We start from the raw sequence: 17,418 nt of genomic DNA, 5'->3' as shown, positions 1-17,418 counted from the left end.
AATTAGTGCCAACTGTATACCCACTGTTTCAAGATGAAATGCTGAGAATGTGGGTCACTGGGCTCTCCTTCAGCAATGCATATCCCACCGCCCGAGGGGGGGGGGGGGACTCCTGCAGAACACAGCGTAGGTGCCAACTGTATACTTAAAGCTGTGTACTGCAACCCCTTCTGAATACAGGTGTCCCACAGCTCATCTACCCATGGGGTTTGGGAATGCGGTTGCAGCTGGATAAATGTGAAAACCTTCAGTAGTAATCTTTCTTGATTCTTCAAAATTTTATTAACAAAACCAGGACAGGGGAGCCAAGAGTGAGCAGACTCCACAGTCCCACCCAGGCACAGAGAATGGAGAGACAAAGGGACAGACAAGGACAGGAGAAGATTCTGAGACACTCTGGTAATGGCAGCTGGGTAGTCAGATGGTGGATGGGCACCGGGACAAACTCAGGGACCATTGGAGAAACATATGAATGGCAGAACAGACAAATGGGGGATTCAGGGCAGCTCCTCGGCCTGGAATGCAGGTGTGAGGACTTCTGGGCCAGTGTGAGGTTCAGCGGTCAGCACTGGAGCGCAGGTCGGTAGTGAGCGGGTCATGTTGGATTGTTTGGTGCAGCATCAGGGCCAATAATCCTGCCCGGTTAGTCATGGCTGTGCGTACATTTCGCTCCTGCTCAAACAGCTCATCCAGCTTGTACCACTGCCAGGGAAGCAGAAAAGAGCCATGAGAAGGAGCTCTAGAAGCCCCACCTGACCCCAGCCACATTCAGCATCAAAACGTACCACACGCACACGCTCCAGGTCCACTTCAGCACGCCGCAACTTCTCCCAGCAGTAATGGCGGTTACACTGGCGTTTGGGCAGGCGGCAGAAGTCACCTGTGAGCTCAAAGACATCACGTACAAGAGGGCACCCACATACCTCATCTGCTGGCACCTGCAAGGAGAGCAGGGGTCAGGGATGAATGGGGATGGTGAGGGAGAAAAGAGGACAGGAATGGGGAGTGGTCAGAGAGATAGAAAGGAAGGAATAGAGAGTTCAGGGAGTAGAAAGGAATGGAAAAGGAGAGGAACAGGAGATAATGAGACAAGAGAAAGGAAAGGAATAAAGAGGGATAAGGCAGGCAAAGTGAGACTTATGGAAGCAATCAAGTAGGGAAAAGGGAAGGAAGGAGGGCAAAAGCAGCAGCAAGGGATGAATGGGCAGTGAGGAGGAAGAAAGGACAGAATGGGGGGAGTTGAGGGCAAAACTTACTTTGGGGTCCCGTGAGTGCTCAGGGCACAGCACCTGGAGCCGCTTACAATAGGTCTTGCTCTGAGGATTGTAGACATCACAGAAGAGTCGTGTAGCTCTGGGGGTTTACAGTAGAGACAAGGGAGAGAAGGGACACCCATCTATTCTTGTCCATGCCCATATCTTGCCCCAACACGCCACTTCCAACCCCAGCCTTAACCTCCCTGGTCTAACTGCACGGAGCGCCCACACTCACCCCTCAATGCGTGTGGGGTACATGGACCCAAAGGACGTCTGGCTCTCATACTGGAGGGATGAGCACAAATGGAGGGAACTGTGGATGTGTGCTGCATGCCTGCCTGAGACAACCCCCAGACAACACATCTGTTCCCCCATGGACCCACTGCTACTCCCCCTCAGGGTGACACCCTGACCTTGGCGTAGCAGCGCTCCATGTGGCGCAAGGCAACACGTGGGTTGATAGGGTGCCCGCAGGACACGCAGAAGATCTGCAGGTCTGTGTCATCGCTGTCACCCTCATTGCTCTGTGTGGAGTAGAAGAAACGATGAGGCCTGGCAGGACCAGGCACGGGGCCCCGTGCTGCTGGGCCTTGCTTGCTCACCTCCTCATCCTCACGGACAGCCTGCTGCTTGGCACGAAGAATGATGGCCTCGAGCTCGTGGAATCGGCGTTCCATTTCCTGAAGGCGGGTGCGGGCGCTCTGCTGCTCACGGCGAATACGTTCGAGCAGCTTCTTCCCGTGCTCCTCGGCAATACAGGGACTCTGCTGCCACTGCTGGATGCGCTGGGGGAGGATCTCATAGATGCGGCTGCAGGGAGGCAGTAGGTTAGGTGCAGACAGGAAAGGTGGCAGACAACAGAAAAAGTGGGGTGATCCACGACTGGCAGAACGGATGGCCGACCAAATGGCAAAAAGGATAACTGAATGGTAGATAAATAAGCAGATGAGCACTTGAATGGTAGATGGATGAGGGATGGATAGATGGTGTTTTGTGGACCGAAGAGTGGGCAGATGACTGATGGGAAGACTACAGAGAGCTCTGGCCACACCCTACCCGTATTCCCTGATTCCCTTAAACCTTTCAGGAATGACTCACTTGGCTGCCAGCTTCATGCCACAGTCATCGGAGCAATACTTGGAGCCAGGCTGGGCAGGGCGCACACAGCCAGGTCCCAGGCACTGCGGTAGTGATGCAGGGTCCTTGGCATCGGCACGCTCTGGGTGTTTCCATTTGTCCTTGTGCTTCTGTTTCTGCCGATGCCGCTTGTATCTCTCTTCCTTCTGTGGGACAAAGCAGGTTAGGTCAGGTTAGGGCAGAGTTAAAGTCAGCCCGAGATCCCTGTCTCCCCGTATCCCACCCCCTTCTGGCTCTTGTCCCATCCAGCTCCTGACCTTTGCCTCTCCCTCCTCTCCCTGCCCGCTGCCTTCCCACAACCATTTCACCCTCTCCATCACCTTCTTCTCAGATTTCTTCTCCCGACGCTTTACATGCTTCACTTTCACTGCCCTCTTCCGCAGCGCAGGGTCCAGGAATGGAGACTCCTCTGTGTCACTCATCCAGGGCTGCAAGTGAGACAGACACTGCCCCACCTGCCCCACTCGTGACTGCCCCACCACGAGTCAGTTCCCACATCAGCCTTCAATACTCTGCCTCATCTTCCATCTCTCCTTATTATGGAAACTCAGCTTCTGTAACTTCTACCCTTCCACCGTGGGACACTCTGGCTGCTCACCAGGCCATGGTCATCAAAGGCCCCCGCACAGAAGTCCTGGTAGAGGTCAGGGTCCAGCGGCAGGTCCTCATCTGAGAGTGGCTCAGGTGTGGCCGTAGCCTCAGGTGGCTCCTTGACTGCTGATGATGCCACTGCCCCCTCGTCCTCACGGATGCGCCCCAGCTTCTGTGATGGCTGTGGCTGCTGCTGGGTGGGCAGTGGCCTGCGAGGCCGCGGCAGGGACTCTGAGGGCGTCACTGGCGAGAGCTGCAGGGCAGAATCTCAGGACTGGCCCTGACCGCCCTGCCCGCATGCCCCGCCCCGCCCTGGGGGGCTGGACTCACCGAGGAAGGGAAGTACTTGTACGATTCCTGTGCCGGCAGGAGGAAGGCCCAGGTCAGCCCCAGGTGGATGGAGGGTGGCCCTGCCCTAACCCCTCCCACAAGAGCCTAGCCCCACCAACTGGCCCCACTTTGCCTCCCCAGACATACCCACTACCCTCACTTCTCAGAACCAGGACATGCTCAGTCCCATCCCACCGGCCCCAACATGCCTGGCCACCTTGAAACATCTGGCTCTACACTGCCCACCTAGGGTTTGAGGCACCCCTGCTAGCCCCGCACACCTGATCGTGCCCCATTCATCTGGACAGGCTCCTTCCCACCTGTCTGCAGGCAATCAGGCCCCACCTCACCTGGCCCACCCCTCCTGGCCTGAGTGAGCCCTTCCTGGACATACTGACACCCGCACCTGACCCTGCCCAGCTCTACCCATGCTCACCCGGGCCCGCAGCTGGCACTGACGCAGCCGGCACTTCTGCCGGATCTTGTTGGGGCCCCCAAACTTCTTCATGTCCCGACAGAAGTCGCAGTGGCCACAGTCCTCAGTGCGCCGGCAGGCCTCGCACTCGCCACACATGCGGGCTGACCGTTTGATCTGCTGCTGCTGCTGGTGATGCTGAGGAGAGGGGCCCAGAACAAAAGTCAGGAACTCAAGTTGGGCCTGAAATGGGATCCCCTTACCCACCCCAACCATGGCAGCCACTCACCTGGCTGGGTGTGGCCACCAAGGGCTGTGGAGAGGATTTGTGGGGCGAAGCAGAGCCCCGAGCAAGCATCGCCCCAACCCCTGTCCCTGACCCCGCCCGACGCTGCAGGTCTGGATCCGGGGCAGGCCTCTTGCGCCCTCCACCCTCATCCCGGGGCTCACTGCCGTCTCGCTCATTGCTGTCCCGCTCCCGTGACTTCTTGTGCCGATAACGGATTTCCAGCTTGGGGTCTTTCTCTGTGGGGCCAAGGTGGGTGGACACTGAGAAATTTGGATGATCCCAGAACTCCTTCCTCTTTTTCTCTATCCCACCCACCTTCTCTGTCCCCCTACTCCAGAGCAGAGCGACCCCATCTGGTGGGACCCTGTATTTGGGCTCACAGTGGTCTCCACTCCAGCTCACCACAAACCAATAATCACCCACAGACACATACCACCACTCCCCATGATCCACCCTCCCTTCATGGCTTCTCCTCCCTCGAGGCAGATGGATCTGCCTGCCCTGTCCAGGCCACCGACCCCCTCACCTCGGCACTCCCGACAGTACCACTCCCGGATGGCCTTGGCCATCTTCTCAGTGATCCGGATGCAGTCCCCATGGAACCACTCATTGCAGTTGTCACACCCGCTGCAGAGGATGGGGTGAGTGGTGCAGATGTGAGGGGCCGGACCCATCAGCCTCACCCAACCTTGCAAGTGTCAGCCCCGCCCGCCTCTCCCCGGCTCACATCATGAAGCAGTTGATGTCTGGTTTACGGCAGATGCAGTAGATGGGCGCATTCTCCCCATTCTCCGACTTGCTGTCCTCCCCAGCATCTGGAGGCTCCGGGTCTGAACCATCACCCTCCTGTGGGATTCCCCCCACCATCACGGCTCCTTAGAGAACCCCCATCATAGTGCCTCATCCCTTGTTACAGCTCCATCAGGGCTCACCACAAACCCCAACATTCTGCCAATAGACTTTCCATCACAGCTCCTCATAAATCTTCCCATCACAAGCCCCCCACCGCTCACCCCTGACACCCCAGTACCACACTTACAAATCCCATCACTCTGTCTCAGACTTTCCATCACTTAGTCCGCTAACACTCTATCACTCAATCCACACACTTATAACTTAGTTCACTCGACCGTTCATCTCCTGCGGCCCCCATCGGCCCCCATCGTGACTCCTCACAGGACCCCCTCACTTCTCACAGACACCACAGTGTAGATTCCGGAGACGGAACATGTATTTCCATTACGGTTCCCCGCAGATTCCCCCGTTATCAACCCCACAGACAACGCGCCCCCGTCACCTTTCCCCACCGGTCCTTTGACACTGACTCGTCGCGGCTCACCACATACTAACCAGTACCGCTCATCGCCAACCCCGTATCACTCTGCCCAAACAATTTCCCATTCGGACCCCCGCCGAACTACCGAAAGGGATCGCCACCAAACTTCCATTACGGACCCCCACAATGGCTCATCATAAAACTCCCAGACGGGTCACACATCAAAAAAAATTCAGAACATCAGACCCCCAACATTCTACCCACAGACCCCTGTTAAGGCTCACCACAGGCCCCCACCATACTGCCCTCAGTCTCCCTACGGTTCACCACAGACCCCCAAGAGTCTGCCCACGGACCACACCACTACCAACCCCGCTGACCTCTACCGCCGACCCCCTCCCCGGACCCGTACTCACCATCTCTCCGCTCTCGGCGCACCCCTCCGCGATCCCCGCCAGCGACCCGCGAATCCGTACAGACCTCTCGGCGGCGTCCGCGGCCGTTGTAAAGGCGCCCGAAACTACTTCCGCTTTGGTCGCGCCTCCCGGGCACCGTACTCTTATTGCGCAGGCCTAATGCGTCGGCTCCGCAGCAAACAAGTAGATCCGCCGCCTAGAGCCTCTACGGTCTCTCAGGCGCCACCATCTTGATTACTGAGACCGTACGGCCGCCAAATCCGTAAGTTTGCAGGAAACATGGCCGCACCTATACGGCTGCTTTTCCGAGGGCACCGCCACCTTGTGGGCTAAGTCCGTACGGTGACCGCTTGTACGGACACAACCTTTGCAGGAACTATGGCCGCGCCTGTGCGCGACTTCCACTCAGATGCCGTCATCTTGGAATCTGATTCCGTAAGATGGCTGAGTCCGTACGTTCACAGGCAATACATGGCAGCGTCCTAAATCGCGGATTCCAGGATGGCGCCGCCATTTTGGCCATCGATTCCGTACGCCAGCGGTTTGCACTGCGTAGAAGTTCAAAGAAAGAGTGGCTCCTCCCGAAACACTACCTGTATCAAGTTACACTCACTCTTCCATTCAGTCACTTTCCCCTTCCACATGCATTAATCGGGCGCCAGCAGACTGTGTGTTTTAGCGCTGCGAAGGAAACCTTTCCCCCTGTTATGTCTCCGATGTCACCGTCCACCACTCTTTCCCGCCCTCAGTCTTCCTTCCAGTTCCTCAGCCAGCCCTGGCACGGTTCATGGAAACAACCATGGAAGGCTATAAACGGTGGTGAACTGACCGCCTCTGGTGAGAAGGGGCTGAACCAAAGCAGATTTCGAAATCGGAGACAGCTGGCTTCACCAAGTCTTCCTCTAACCCCCGGCCACCGCCAGAATGTGGATTTGCAGGGTTCCTGGTGACGTCCATTTCAGTTCTCTGGTTTCATACATATTCAATTTTCTCCTATAAAGTTAATTGTAACATTTTAAAATTAGATCATGTGCAATAAAAAAAATTTTTTTTGATCGATCAGAGAGGTAGACGTCCCGTTAGGGTAATGATCTAACTCGGGCAACCACGAAATCAAATGAAAAACAGCAGATCAGTGCCCCCACCAGCCCAAACCCCACCCAACGCGCCAGTCTTGGTCGTAGTAAATGTCCACACGTCCACATTCAGAATCAGAACGACTTGATTCGGGTTGAGGAGAGAGGTCTGGAGAAAAAGAAACTTTTTCCCCTTTGCTGATAATTCCTCTGGATTTCTTGGCTCCCAACGTGATAGCAACTTGTTTGCTACTGATGATTCTCCTGCCGGTGATTTCGGAAGTCTGGTTTTTGTTTTCGTTTTTTTCACCTTCTCTAAACATTTTTACTTCTGGCCCCTCCACACCATCACAGACAACTGAAGACACAGGAACTTCAACAGGGATTCAATGACCCTCCCTTCCTAAAACGTGTTTTTAATTCACAAAGCGGACCTTCCGGTCCAGACTTGCTTCCTTTTTCTAATTCATGTTGAATTAATCTTAATTTGATTGTAATTTATTTAAATTAACATAATTTAATTCTTCAAATTTAGTTGTTGATTTATTGTATTAAGTTAATTTTAGTTAGTATAAATGAATATGTACGTGTTGGTAAGGTACTGATAAATTTAACGTCAATTAATGAATTTCATATAATTCAATTTTAATTTAATTACAATTTGATGTATGAAAATAAGTTTAAGAGAATATAATTCAAGTTTAACTTAAGTTTACTCAAATTTGGGCGCCTGGGTGGCTCAGTGGGTTGAGCCTCTGCCTTCAGCTCAGGTCATGATCCCAGGGTCCCGGAATCGAGCCCCACATTGGGTTCTCTGCTCCTCCGGGAGCCTGCTTCCCCCTCTCTCTGTCTCTCTGCCTACTTGTGATCTCTCTCTCTCTGTCAAATAAATAAATAAAATCTTAAAAAAAAATTTACTCAAATTTAATTTAACGTTACTGACTTGATTTACTAAATTTAATTTGCTTTAAAATAATTTAATGTTAAGTCAATTTATTCATTTCAATGTTGTGTATCATTTAATTTCAATTTAATATTGTTTCCTTTGTTATATTACATTTTATTTAATATGATTTCAATTTAATACACTTAAATTTTAATTCAAATTCACCTAATTCATTATCTTCTAAAGTTACATAACTAAGTAGAATTAATTAAATGTATATTCAATTACTGTAATTTTAATATATAACTTATTAAATATGATTTATTCAATTGAGGAAAAACAGTGGGAAAACAAATTACTCACCTCATGAATGCAAAAGAGCCATCAGTACAGATCTCACAGATATTAAAAAGAGAATTTTTCACACATGTATAACAGTCTAATGCAATATCTTTGACTACTTAGATAAAATGGACAAATTCGTTGAAAAAGACAACTTCCCAAAACTAACACATGAAGAAATAGATATTTTGAGTAGCCAAGCAGCTATAAAATTATTTGAATTTCTAATTAAAAACTTCCCCCAAAGAAAACTCCAAGCCCAAATAGCTTCACTAATAAATTCCATCAAATATTTAAGGAGGAAAAAAGATCAATCCTATACAAAGTGTTTGAGATAATAGAGGAGGAAAGAACACTTTCCAATTCATTTTCATAACCATTTCCCTGCTACCAAACTAGACAAAGGCATTACAAGAAAAGAAAATGACAACCCATGTGTCTGATCACAGTTTCTATCCCTTCAAGAGCATGATACTCTGTGACTTTAAGTTCTCACCCTAAGTCACATTGTTAGACTATCCAGTGACTAAAGACCCCAAGGCAAAGACACTTCAGTCAGGAATGACATTAAAGGGCTTAGAGATCACCTCCCAGAAGTTAAGGAGACCAAAAGCCAGACCTCTCTTTGGGCAAAGTTAAATTCTTTTCTACACAGATGTAAAGTCATTAACAAAATATAAACAAATTGCATCTAGCACTTTGTAAAAATGGTTAATATACCATAAACAAATGTATTTATGCCAGGAATGATCTTCAAAATGCAAGATTAGTTTCATATTTGAAATATCTGTGGAGGATTATTATTATACCATGGCACTCTGTTTGCCTTACACATCTCCACAGAGGCCAAGTAGGCAAGACTTAACTGCCATCTGAGTCTTGGTGGAATGCCTTGGATTTCCCCCCTTATGAGGAATAGCCAAAAGACCATGTCTCATTCATCTCCCCAGCTGCAGCTGAGCACAAGATTTACCACTTCACCTCTCCTTCAGAAACGGCCACTGGTTATAGAAGCACTTGACTGAAGTTTAGAACTGATGATTCAGCAGAAAAGTGACCACCTCCAGTACTGCCCATTTGACCCCTCTGATTGCGTGTTATGTTTGTGAGAGTAGGGCTGCAGGAAATTGATACCATGATGATCTTGCTAAATCTAATAAGCAGTCTGAATGTATTTCAGCTTGTTGTCTCCTCACCAAGTGAGTCTGTGGAGGCATGGCAAGCCATGCTGAACAGGGGTAGTAGTGAAACCCGTTGCCTTTTTAGCCACCACGCCACTGCTCAGGGACTGCTTGGCCACCCGACAGTTTGAAGCAATGAACATGAAAACTCCCTGGGATCCAGCATCAAATGCTCTTGCCAAGGTGGTGGGTAGTGGTGGAATACAGGTTCCACATTGTCCGACCTATTCATAGATGATCACCCATTGGTTGGCAATGTCGAAGCCTCAGTGTCGATGACCTAAAACATTATGATACTCTGCCCGAAGAACTGACTGATAAACCACCTCCCAAATTTAGGGGCCTATTTGCTAAGTTTTTTGGTTTTATGTGCTCATGCTGTATAATTATTCTTGTAGTCAAGAAAAACAACTGTTGGGGCGCCTGGGTGGCTCAGTGAGTTAAGCCTCTGCCTTTGGTTCAGTTCATGATCCCAGGGTCCTGGGATCAAGCCCCACATTGGGCTCTCTGCTCAGCAGGGAGTGTGCTTTCCTCTCTCTCTCTGCCTGCCTCCCTGCCTACTTGTGATCTCTCTCTCTCTCTTTCTCTCTCTGTCAAATAAATAAATAAAATCTTAAAAAAAAGAAAGCAATAAAGAAAATGAATGTGTTCCTTTAAAAAAGAAAAAAAAGAAAAAGAAAAACAAAAACTGTTCTTTCTTCCCCAGATAGAATGTGCCTTACTAGACAGGTCTGGCTGAGTGCAATTGACCTAGCCGTATGGCCGTCCTGGTTTTGCATGATAGGATATACTATAACTCTTAAAACCTCACTGTTGGGTTCCTGTGTGGCTCAGTCGGTTGAGCATCTGCCTTCAGCTCAGGTCAGGATCCCAGAGTCCTGGGATGGAGTTCTGCACCAGATTCCTTGCTCAGTGGGGACCCTGCTTCTCCCTCTGCCTGCTGCTACCCCTGCTTGTGTGCTTTCACACTCTCTCTTTCTCTCTGTCTCTCTCTGGCAAATAAATAAGTAAAATCTTAGAAAAGCAAACAAACAAAAACTCACTGTCAGCTACAAATCAAAAGCAGTTGTTATTGCTGTGCTATGTGGGAAGAAGCCATTTCATAGCCCCAGCCAATACAACCCTTCATGAATCTGGTTTTTTTGATTGGTTGGGTGGTTTTATTAATTCGTGGGCTGTTTGGTCTGCCACTTTCAGAGTATAATAGTGTCCTGAGACCAAAAATTTAAAAACTCCCTTCTTGAAATGTACTAATTACAGTTGACCTTTAAACAACCTGGGGGTAAAGGGCTCCAAGCCCTGTGCAGTTGAAAATTGACATGTAACTTTTGACTCTCCTGCAACCTAACTACTAATAACCAACTGTTGAATGGAAGCCTTACCAATAACATGGTCTATTAACACACATTTTGTGTGTTTATATGACTCACACACTGTATTCTTACAATAAAGCTGGAGAAGAGAAAATATTATTAAGGAAATTCTAAGGAAGAAAAAAATATATTTTCAGTACTGTACTATTGCAGTACTGTACTGAGAGAGAGAGAAAGAGAGAGCACAAAAAGGGGGCGCTGCAGGCAGAGGGAGAAGCAGGCTCACTGCTGAGCAAGGAGCCTGATGTGGGACTCAATCCCAGGACATTGGGATATGACCCAAGCCAAAGCCAGACGCTTAACCAGCTGAGCCACCCACGCATCCCAAGTATTGTACTATTTTTTATTTTTAAAAAATCTGCATGTAAGTTGAAACACGTGTTGTTCAAGGGTCAACAGTATAGTTTAGAGAAACTGCCTAGATTTATGCTAAAGCGTCTTCAATTTTACCAACCTTTGCTTTTACCCCATTGGTGAAACTATGAATGCAGCAAGGAATGGGGGTGGGGGGAGCCTTAGTATTATGAAAAAGTTTGATCTCGCACTGCCTAAAATCATCTCAGGAATCCCCAGAGGTCCATAGACAACACTTTGGGAACCAATTTTCTAGACCATAAAGATTAGTATTAATCAAATACTGTTGAGTATTGTTGATTGATTGACGTGGATTACTCTCACTGCACTAACTAAACTGGAACCTGTTTGAAGTCAGGGATACAAGCTTTTTACTTTTTTTGGTATACAGTACTTTATCTACCCAGTGACTCATAGATAACTGTTGGTTAACTGATACGATAAGCATGCTCGTTAAGATATTAAAAATAATCAGCAGTTACCTGTCTTTCTGTAGATGACACAGGAAGAGAACACCCAAAGTTGCTAGATAACAACAAAAAAAGTTTTTAAATGAGAAGAGAAATTCTTTGAAATACACCAGGTTGAGGGGGTGGATAACAGAAAAAGAAATACACCAGTGAAATCCCGTCAGAAGAGGCACAGTAACTTTCCAAGTTTTATTTTTTTTTAAGATTTTGTTTATTTGTTTGAGAGAGAGCACAAGCAGGGTGAAGGGCAGAGGAGAAGCAGACTCCCTGCCAGCAGGGATCCTGATATAGGACTCGATCGCAGGACTCCAGGACCATGACCTGAGCTGAAGGCAGACGCCCAACCGACTGAGCCACCCATGTGCCCAAAGTCTTTCTTTCTTTTTTTTTTTAAATAAAGTATTTGCATTTCAACATTTTCTTTCTTTTCTTTTAAGATTTTATTTATTTATTTGTCAGAGAGAGAGAGAGAGCGCGTGCACAAGTAGGCAGAGTGGCAGGCAGAGGTGGAGAGAGAGGCAGGCTCCCTGCCGAGCAAGGAGCCCAATGTGGGACTCAATCCCAGGACCCTGGGATCATGACCTGAGCTGAAGGCAGTGGCTTAACCGACTGAGCCACCCAGGCATCCCAAAGTCTTTCTAATCTAAATTTTTGTTGTAGCAAACATAGTGTGTAGTAAAGCCCTAAAATTCACAAGGAAAAGAAAGTATGATTTGTGATATTTTTCCTTTACCTTTCTTCTAATTATAATACTAACACACTGCAGAAAAACTAGAAACTCTAGAAATATGTGAAACAAACCCCAAAACAATCCTACCATTGGGAGAAGCACTGTTAACTTGCTAACATATTTATATATGTACATACAGGTACATGAACATTAAAAAACAGATTTGGGGTTATATGAGTATTTCCAGGCCTAAGTTATAATCTTTCAATCTAATATTTTTTTGAGAAATACTTTTCCATATCTGTAAATATTTTTAAAATAATTCTTTTTTTAATATTTTATTTGTGTATTTGACAGAAAGATAGAAAGAGAGCACAAGCAGGCAGGTAGAGGGAGAGGGCAAAGCAAGCTCCCCACTGAGCAGAGAACCCAACATTGGGCCCGATCCCAGGACCCTGGGATCATGACCTGAGCTGAAGGCAGCGGCTTAACTGACTGAACCACCCAGGTGACCCTAAAATAATTCTTAAACTAATTTGAAGGTGTTTTTTTAGGTCCCTGAAAGTTAGGATTGTTATCCCCACTTTACAGTGAAAGCAATCCAGACTCAGGGAGCCTAAGTCTCTTGCCAGATCACACAGTCAGTAATAATAAATCCGATATTGTTAGTAACAATTTTCCCCCTTTTTAAAAAATTTTATTTATTTATTTGACAGAGAAAGAGATGACAAGTAGGCATAGAGGCAGGCAAAGAGAGAGAGGGGGAAGCAGGCTCCCTGCTGAACAGAGAGCCTGATGCAGGTCTCGATCCCAGGACCCTGAGATCATGACCTGAGCCGAAAGCAGAGGCTTAACCCACTGAGCCACCCAGGTGCCCCATAATTTTCCCCTTTGAGTGCTGCCTAGTGGGTTGAAATCTGGGCATAGACTAAGGGAACCCCAGTATGGGAATAGCTAAATGAAAAGCTGTTGGGGCAGCCATAGAATGGAGCAGGTTCTGAAATCTGAGGATCACAGTAGACCTACGTCAGGGAATGGATCAGTAGTCCAGGTAATCAGACTCAAGGGGTTAGGATCTTAGTCGGGAAACCAGCAACATGGAATGAAGAGTAGCAGTCTCTGCATGACAACACACTTCATGATCTGTTGGTGTCAGGATCATCAAAAACAACATGACTATTGGTTAAAACAATGCTCTAGTCACACAGAGAAGGGACAAAGGGAGATCAGCTACACCAGTAAGCCTTGGTTTCCCATAGCCAGTGGGACTCTTACTGCATTGGGTATGAAGTCCTTAATTTCCCATTCAATGTGTACTCCTTTGTTCTGCTTAAGCATGTACATCATAGAGCGCCTGACTAACTCCACTACTATATCCCACCAGGAATGTGGTCCTTCCCCTGCTGCACAAGATGGGTGCTTGTAGTCCATTACCTGCTAAGGATAAACAGGTTTATTGAGTATATAACTAAGAACACGATTGTTGGGTCATATAACTCTATGCTTGACTATTTGAAGAAATTGCCAGACTGTTTTCCAAAATAGCTTCACCACTTTCTATTCCCTCCAGCAGGTTCTAATTTCTCCAACTCCTCAGTAACATTTGTTATCTCTCTTTTGGATTACAGCCGTGCTAGTGGGTGTGAAGTGGTGTCACATTCTGGGCTTGATTTGCATTTCTGTAATGGTTAATGATGTTGAGCATATTTTCATGGACTTATTGGCCATTTTTATATTTTCTTTGGAGAAATATCTAATCATATCCTTTGCCTATTTTTCATTTTGTTACTGTATCTATAAATATTCTAGCTACATCCCTTATCAGACATGGGATTTGCAAACACCTTCTTCCATTCTGTCAATTGTCTCTTCACTTTCTTGATGGTGTTTTCTGGAGCACAAAAGTTTTTAATTTTCAACCAACAAAACTAAAAGACAACCTACTGAATGGGAGAAGATATTTGCAAATGGCGTATCTTACAAAGGGTTAGTATCCAAAATATATAAAGAACTCATACAACTCAACACCAAAATAACAAATAATCCATATTAAAAATGGGCAGAAGACAGGAACAGACATTTCCCCAAAGAAGACATACAGATGGCCAACAAATACCTGAAAAGATGCTCACACCACTCATCAGCAGAAAAAGGTAATCAAAACCACAATGAGATATTACCTCACACCTGGCAGAAGGCTAAAATGAAAAACTCAAGAGACGACAAGTGCTGCCAAAGATGTAGAGAAAAAGGAACTCTCGGGGTGCCTGGGTGGCTCAGTGGGTTAAGCCCCTGCCTTCGGCTCAGGTCATGATCTCAGGTCCTGGGATCCAGCTCCGCATCGGGCTCTCTGCTCAGCAGGGAGCCTGCTTCCTCCTCTCTCTCTGCCTGCCTCTCTGCCTACTTGTGATCTCTGTCTGTCAAATAAATAAATAAAATCTTAAAAAAAAAAAAAAGGAACTCTCATGCCCAGCTGGTGGGAATGCAAACCGATGCAGCCACTCTAGAAGATAGTATGGAGGTTCCTCAGAAAATTAAAAATAGAACTACCCTACGATCCAGCAATCCACTACTGGGCATTTACCCAAAGAACATAAAAACATTGATTTGAAGGGATATAGGTGCCTTTATGTTCATTGCAGCATTATTTACAATAACCAAACTATAGAAGCAGCCCAAATGTCCAATGATAGATGAATGGATAAAGAAGATGGTGTTTATATATATACAACGGAATATTATCAGACCATAAAAAAGAATGAAATCTTGCTATTTGCAATAACATGGATGGAGTTAGAAAATATAATGCTAAGTGAAATAAGCCAGCCAGAGAAAGACAAATACCATATGATTTCACTCATATGTGGAATTTAAGAAACAAAACAAATGAACAAAGGGAAAGAAAAAAGAAAAACAAAAAACAAAAAACAGACCCTTAACTGTAGAGAACAAACAGATGATCACCAGAGGGGAGGTGGGTGGAGGGATGGGAAAGGAAAAAAAGTTTTTAATATTGATGATGTCCAGTTTATCTACTTTTTCTTTTTGTCACTTGTGCTTTTGGTTTATCTAAGAAACTACTATCTGATCCAAGGTTACAGAGATTCATACCTATGTTGTCTTCAAAATCTTTTATAGTTTATGCTCTTACATTTAGGTTTTTGTTCCATTCTGAGTTAAAAGACCCATTTTGAGTCTTCTGTATGGTGTGAGGTAGGGGTCCAACTTCATTCTTATGCATATGGATATACAGTTGTCCCAGCACTATTTGTTGACTATTCTTTCCTCAATGAACAGTGATGGCATCCTTGCCAAAAATCAATTGACAATAAATATGAGGATTCATTTCTGACTCTGAATTGTATTCTATTGATCTGTATATCTGTCTTTATGCCAGTACCATATATCTATTGCTGTAGCTTTGTTGTAAGTTTCAAATTCAGAAAGTCTGAGTCTCTTTATTTTTTTTTAAAGATTTTTATTTATTTATTTGACAGACAGAGATCACAAGTAGGCAGGGAGGCAGGCCGAGAGAGAGGGAGGAAGCAGGCTCCCTGCTGAGCAGAGAGCCCAATGCGGGGCTCGATCCCAGGGCCCTGGGATCATGACCTGAGCCGAAGGCAGAGGCTTAACCCACTGAGCCACCCAGGCTCCCCAAGTCTCTTTATTTTAAAATATTGTTTTAGCTAGTCTGGGTTTCTTAAATTTTCCTAAGATTTTATGATGAGCTTGTCTAGTTTTTCAAAGAAGTCAACTGGGATTTTTATAGGGGTGTTTGAATCTGTAGTACTATCATGGGAGCAACATTAAGTCTTCCAAAGCACCAACACAAGCTGTCACCTTCCAGGCCCCTGCGTCCCACTTAACAAATGTTAAATGAACAATGTCATAGGACTGGGGGACAAGATGGGAGCTCCTGGCCCAGCCACTTTTAACCCCTTCAAGGACTCAACCCTCTGCCCCTATGTGGTGAGAAGATCACAGAGACTCAGTCCAGCCAGTGCAGGTCTGGGAACAGGTTGGCACAAGGAAATCTCTGGATGGGAACAGGGTTGATTGACCCCTTGGAAGCAGGAAGCCTATCACGGGCCTCAAGGGACTGTGACACAATGATCTGCAGCCCTTTGGGGATCAGTGTCACGTGGTTCTTTGGGGGGCAGGGAACCTGAGGTTATTTCCTCTGGGATATGACTGGGTCAGCCCCTGTCCTCCCTACCATCCGTGGGCCTTGAGTACTAGGACAGGAAGGGGAATCCCTTCGCACTGAGGGAGACCAGTTGGAGGCCATGTGTGCTAACTGCTATTCTCTCCCGGGCAACGCCTTTCGCACCACAACTGAACTCAAATTATTATCGCCACTTGCCAACTTGGTTTTTTCTACCACTGTGGTATGACTTTGTCTCCCTGCTGTGTCCCTTGACTTATTCTTTCTTCTGATGATTTAGGAAGATAAAACAAGTGCTCACTTTGGCGGACATATACAAACAGAGGAAAACAAATGTTGGCAGTTTTCAGAATGTTTATGGTGGGCTGCCATGTAATGTTTTTGTTTTGTGCTGTTTTAAAAACTGTAATTGTCTTAATATTCCTTTGATCTCAAACATAGCAGGGAATTCTATGAAAAGAAAACAAAGAACAACTAAAAAGACCATTCTTGTGTAATTTCTTTGAAATAGTTTTTAGTGTGTTATTTTAGTATGGACAGTGTGTTTGCATTTCAAAACACAAATGTAGCTATAAAATGTATTGTCTGCTCTTAAACATTTTAATGTAATCCTATATAAATTTACAATATATGTGCTTATATTTGCTCATTATGTAAAAGATTTTGAGAAATCTTTGTAATACCACAAAAAAGGTGTGACAAATAATTTGAAGCTTATGTTTTCAGATGAATAAATGTTTTCCCTTAATCAAAAATGGGAGAAAAGGGAAGTCACTGACTTTTTTCTATCGCTCTGGTGTTTCTTTTTCATATTTAAAGTTAGCTTCTACTAAACACAGGGTATCACATTCATACATTCCCTGTTTCTTGGCACCACTGCCAAAGGAAAACAACAATATTGACAACCATTATCAAAGTCAGGAAGCAGAGAAGTAGAGACAGCTGTTGACTAGAACCTCTCAGAGCTCAGGCAGATTCTATTTCCTTCCCTAGTGGCTATTACCATCTAGTCTGAGCTGCTATAAGGGACGCACCATAGCCCTTCTAGGTTCCCTCTATTTTTCTTTTAAGATTTTATTTACTTGTTTGACAGAGAGAGAGATCACAAGTAGACAGAGAGGCAGGCAGAGAGAGAGGAGGAAGCAGGTTCCCTGCTGAGCAGAGAGCCCGATGCGGGGCTCGATCCCAGGA

The 17,418-nt window shown here is 46.4% G+C and overlaps 1 protein-coding gene across 2 annotated transcripts; it reads right to left on the bottom strand.

Moving 5' to 3' along the window:
- Positions 1-254: 254 nt before the first annotated feature.
- On the bottom strand, positions 255-6,813 carry CXXC1 (CXXC finger protein 1). 2 transcript variants are annotated; one of them, XM_032882500.1, is made up of 15 exons: positions 5,711-6,813; positions 4,746-4,864; positions 4,545-4,645; positions 4,019-4,254; positions 3,751-3,927; positions 3,315-3,341; positions 2,992-3,237; positions 2,714-2,821; positions 2,355-2,539; positions 1,859-2,066; positions 1,670-1,780; positions 1,492-1,541; positions 1,257-1,353; positions 786-938; positions 255-702 (listed from the first exon to the last, which is right to left on the bottom strand). In XM_032882500.1, exons 1-15 carry the CDS (start codon positions 5,711-5,713, stop codon positions 556-558), a joined length of 1,968 nt encoding a protein of 655 aa, XP_032738391.1. In that variant the 5' UTR covers positions 5,714-6,813; the 3' UTR covers positions 255-555. The 2 variants fall into 2 exon arrangements, with proteins under 2 accessions (XP_032738391.1, XP_032738392.1); XM_032882501.1 differs by lacking the exon at positions 3,315-3,341.
- Positions 6,814-17,418: the final 10,605 nt, after the last annotated feature.

This window comes from Lontra canadensis, unplaced genomic scaffold, assembly GCF_010015895.1.
Source record: "Lontra canadensis isolate GAN:19392208 unplaced genomic scaffold, GSC_riverotter_1.0 scaffold82, whole genome shotgun sequence".
Lineage (NCBI taxonomy): Eukaryota > Metazoa > Chordata > Mammalia > Carnivora > Mustelidae > Lontra > Lontra canadensis.
This window is presented reverse-complemented; position numbering and strand designations above follow the sequence as displayed.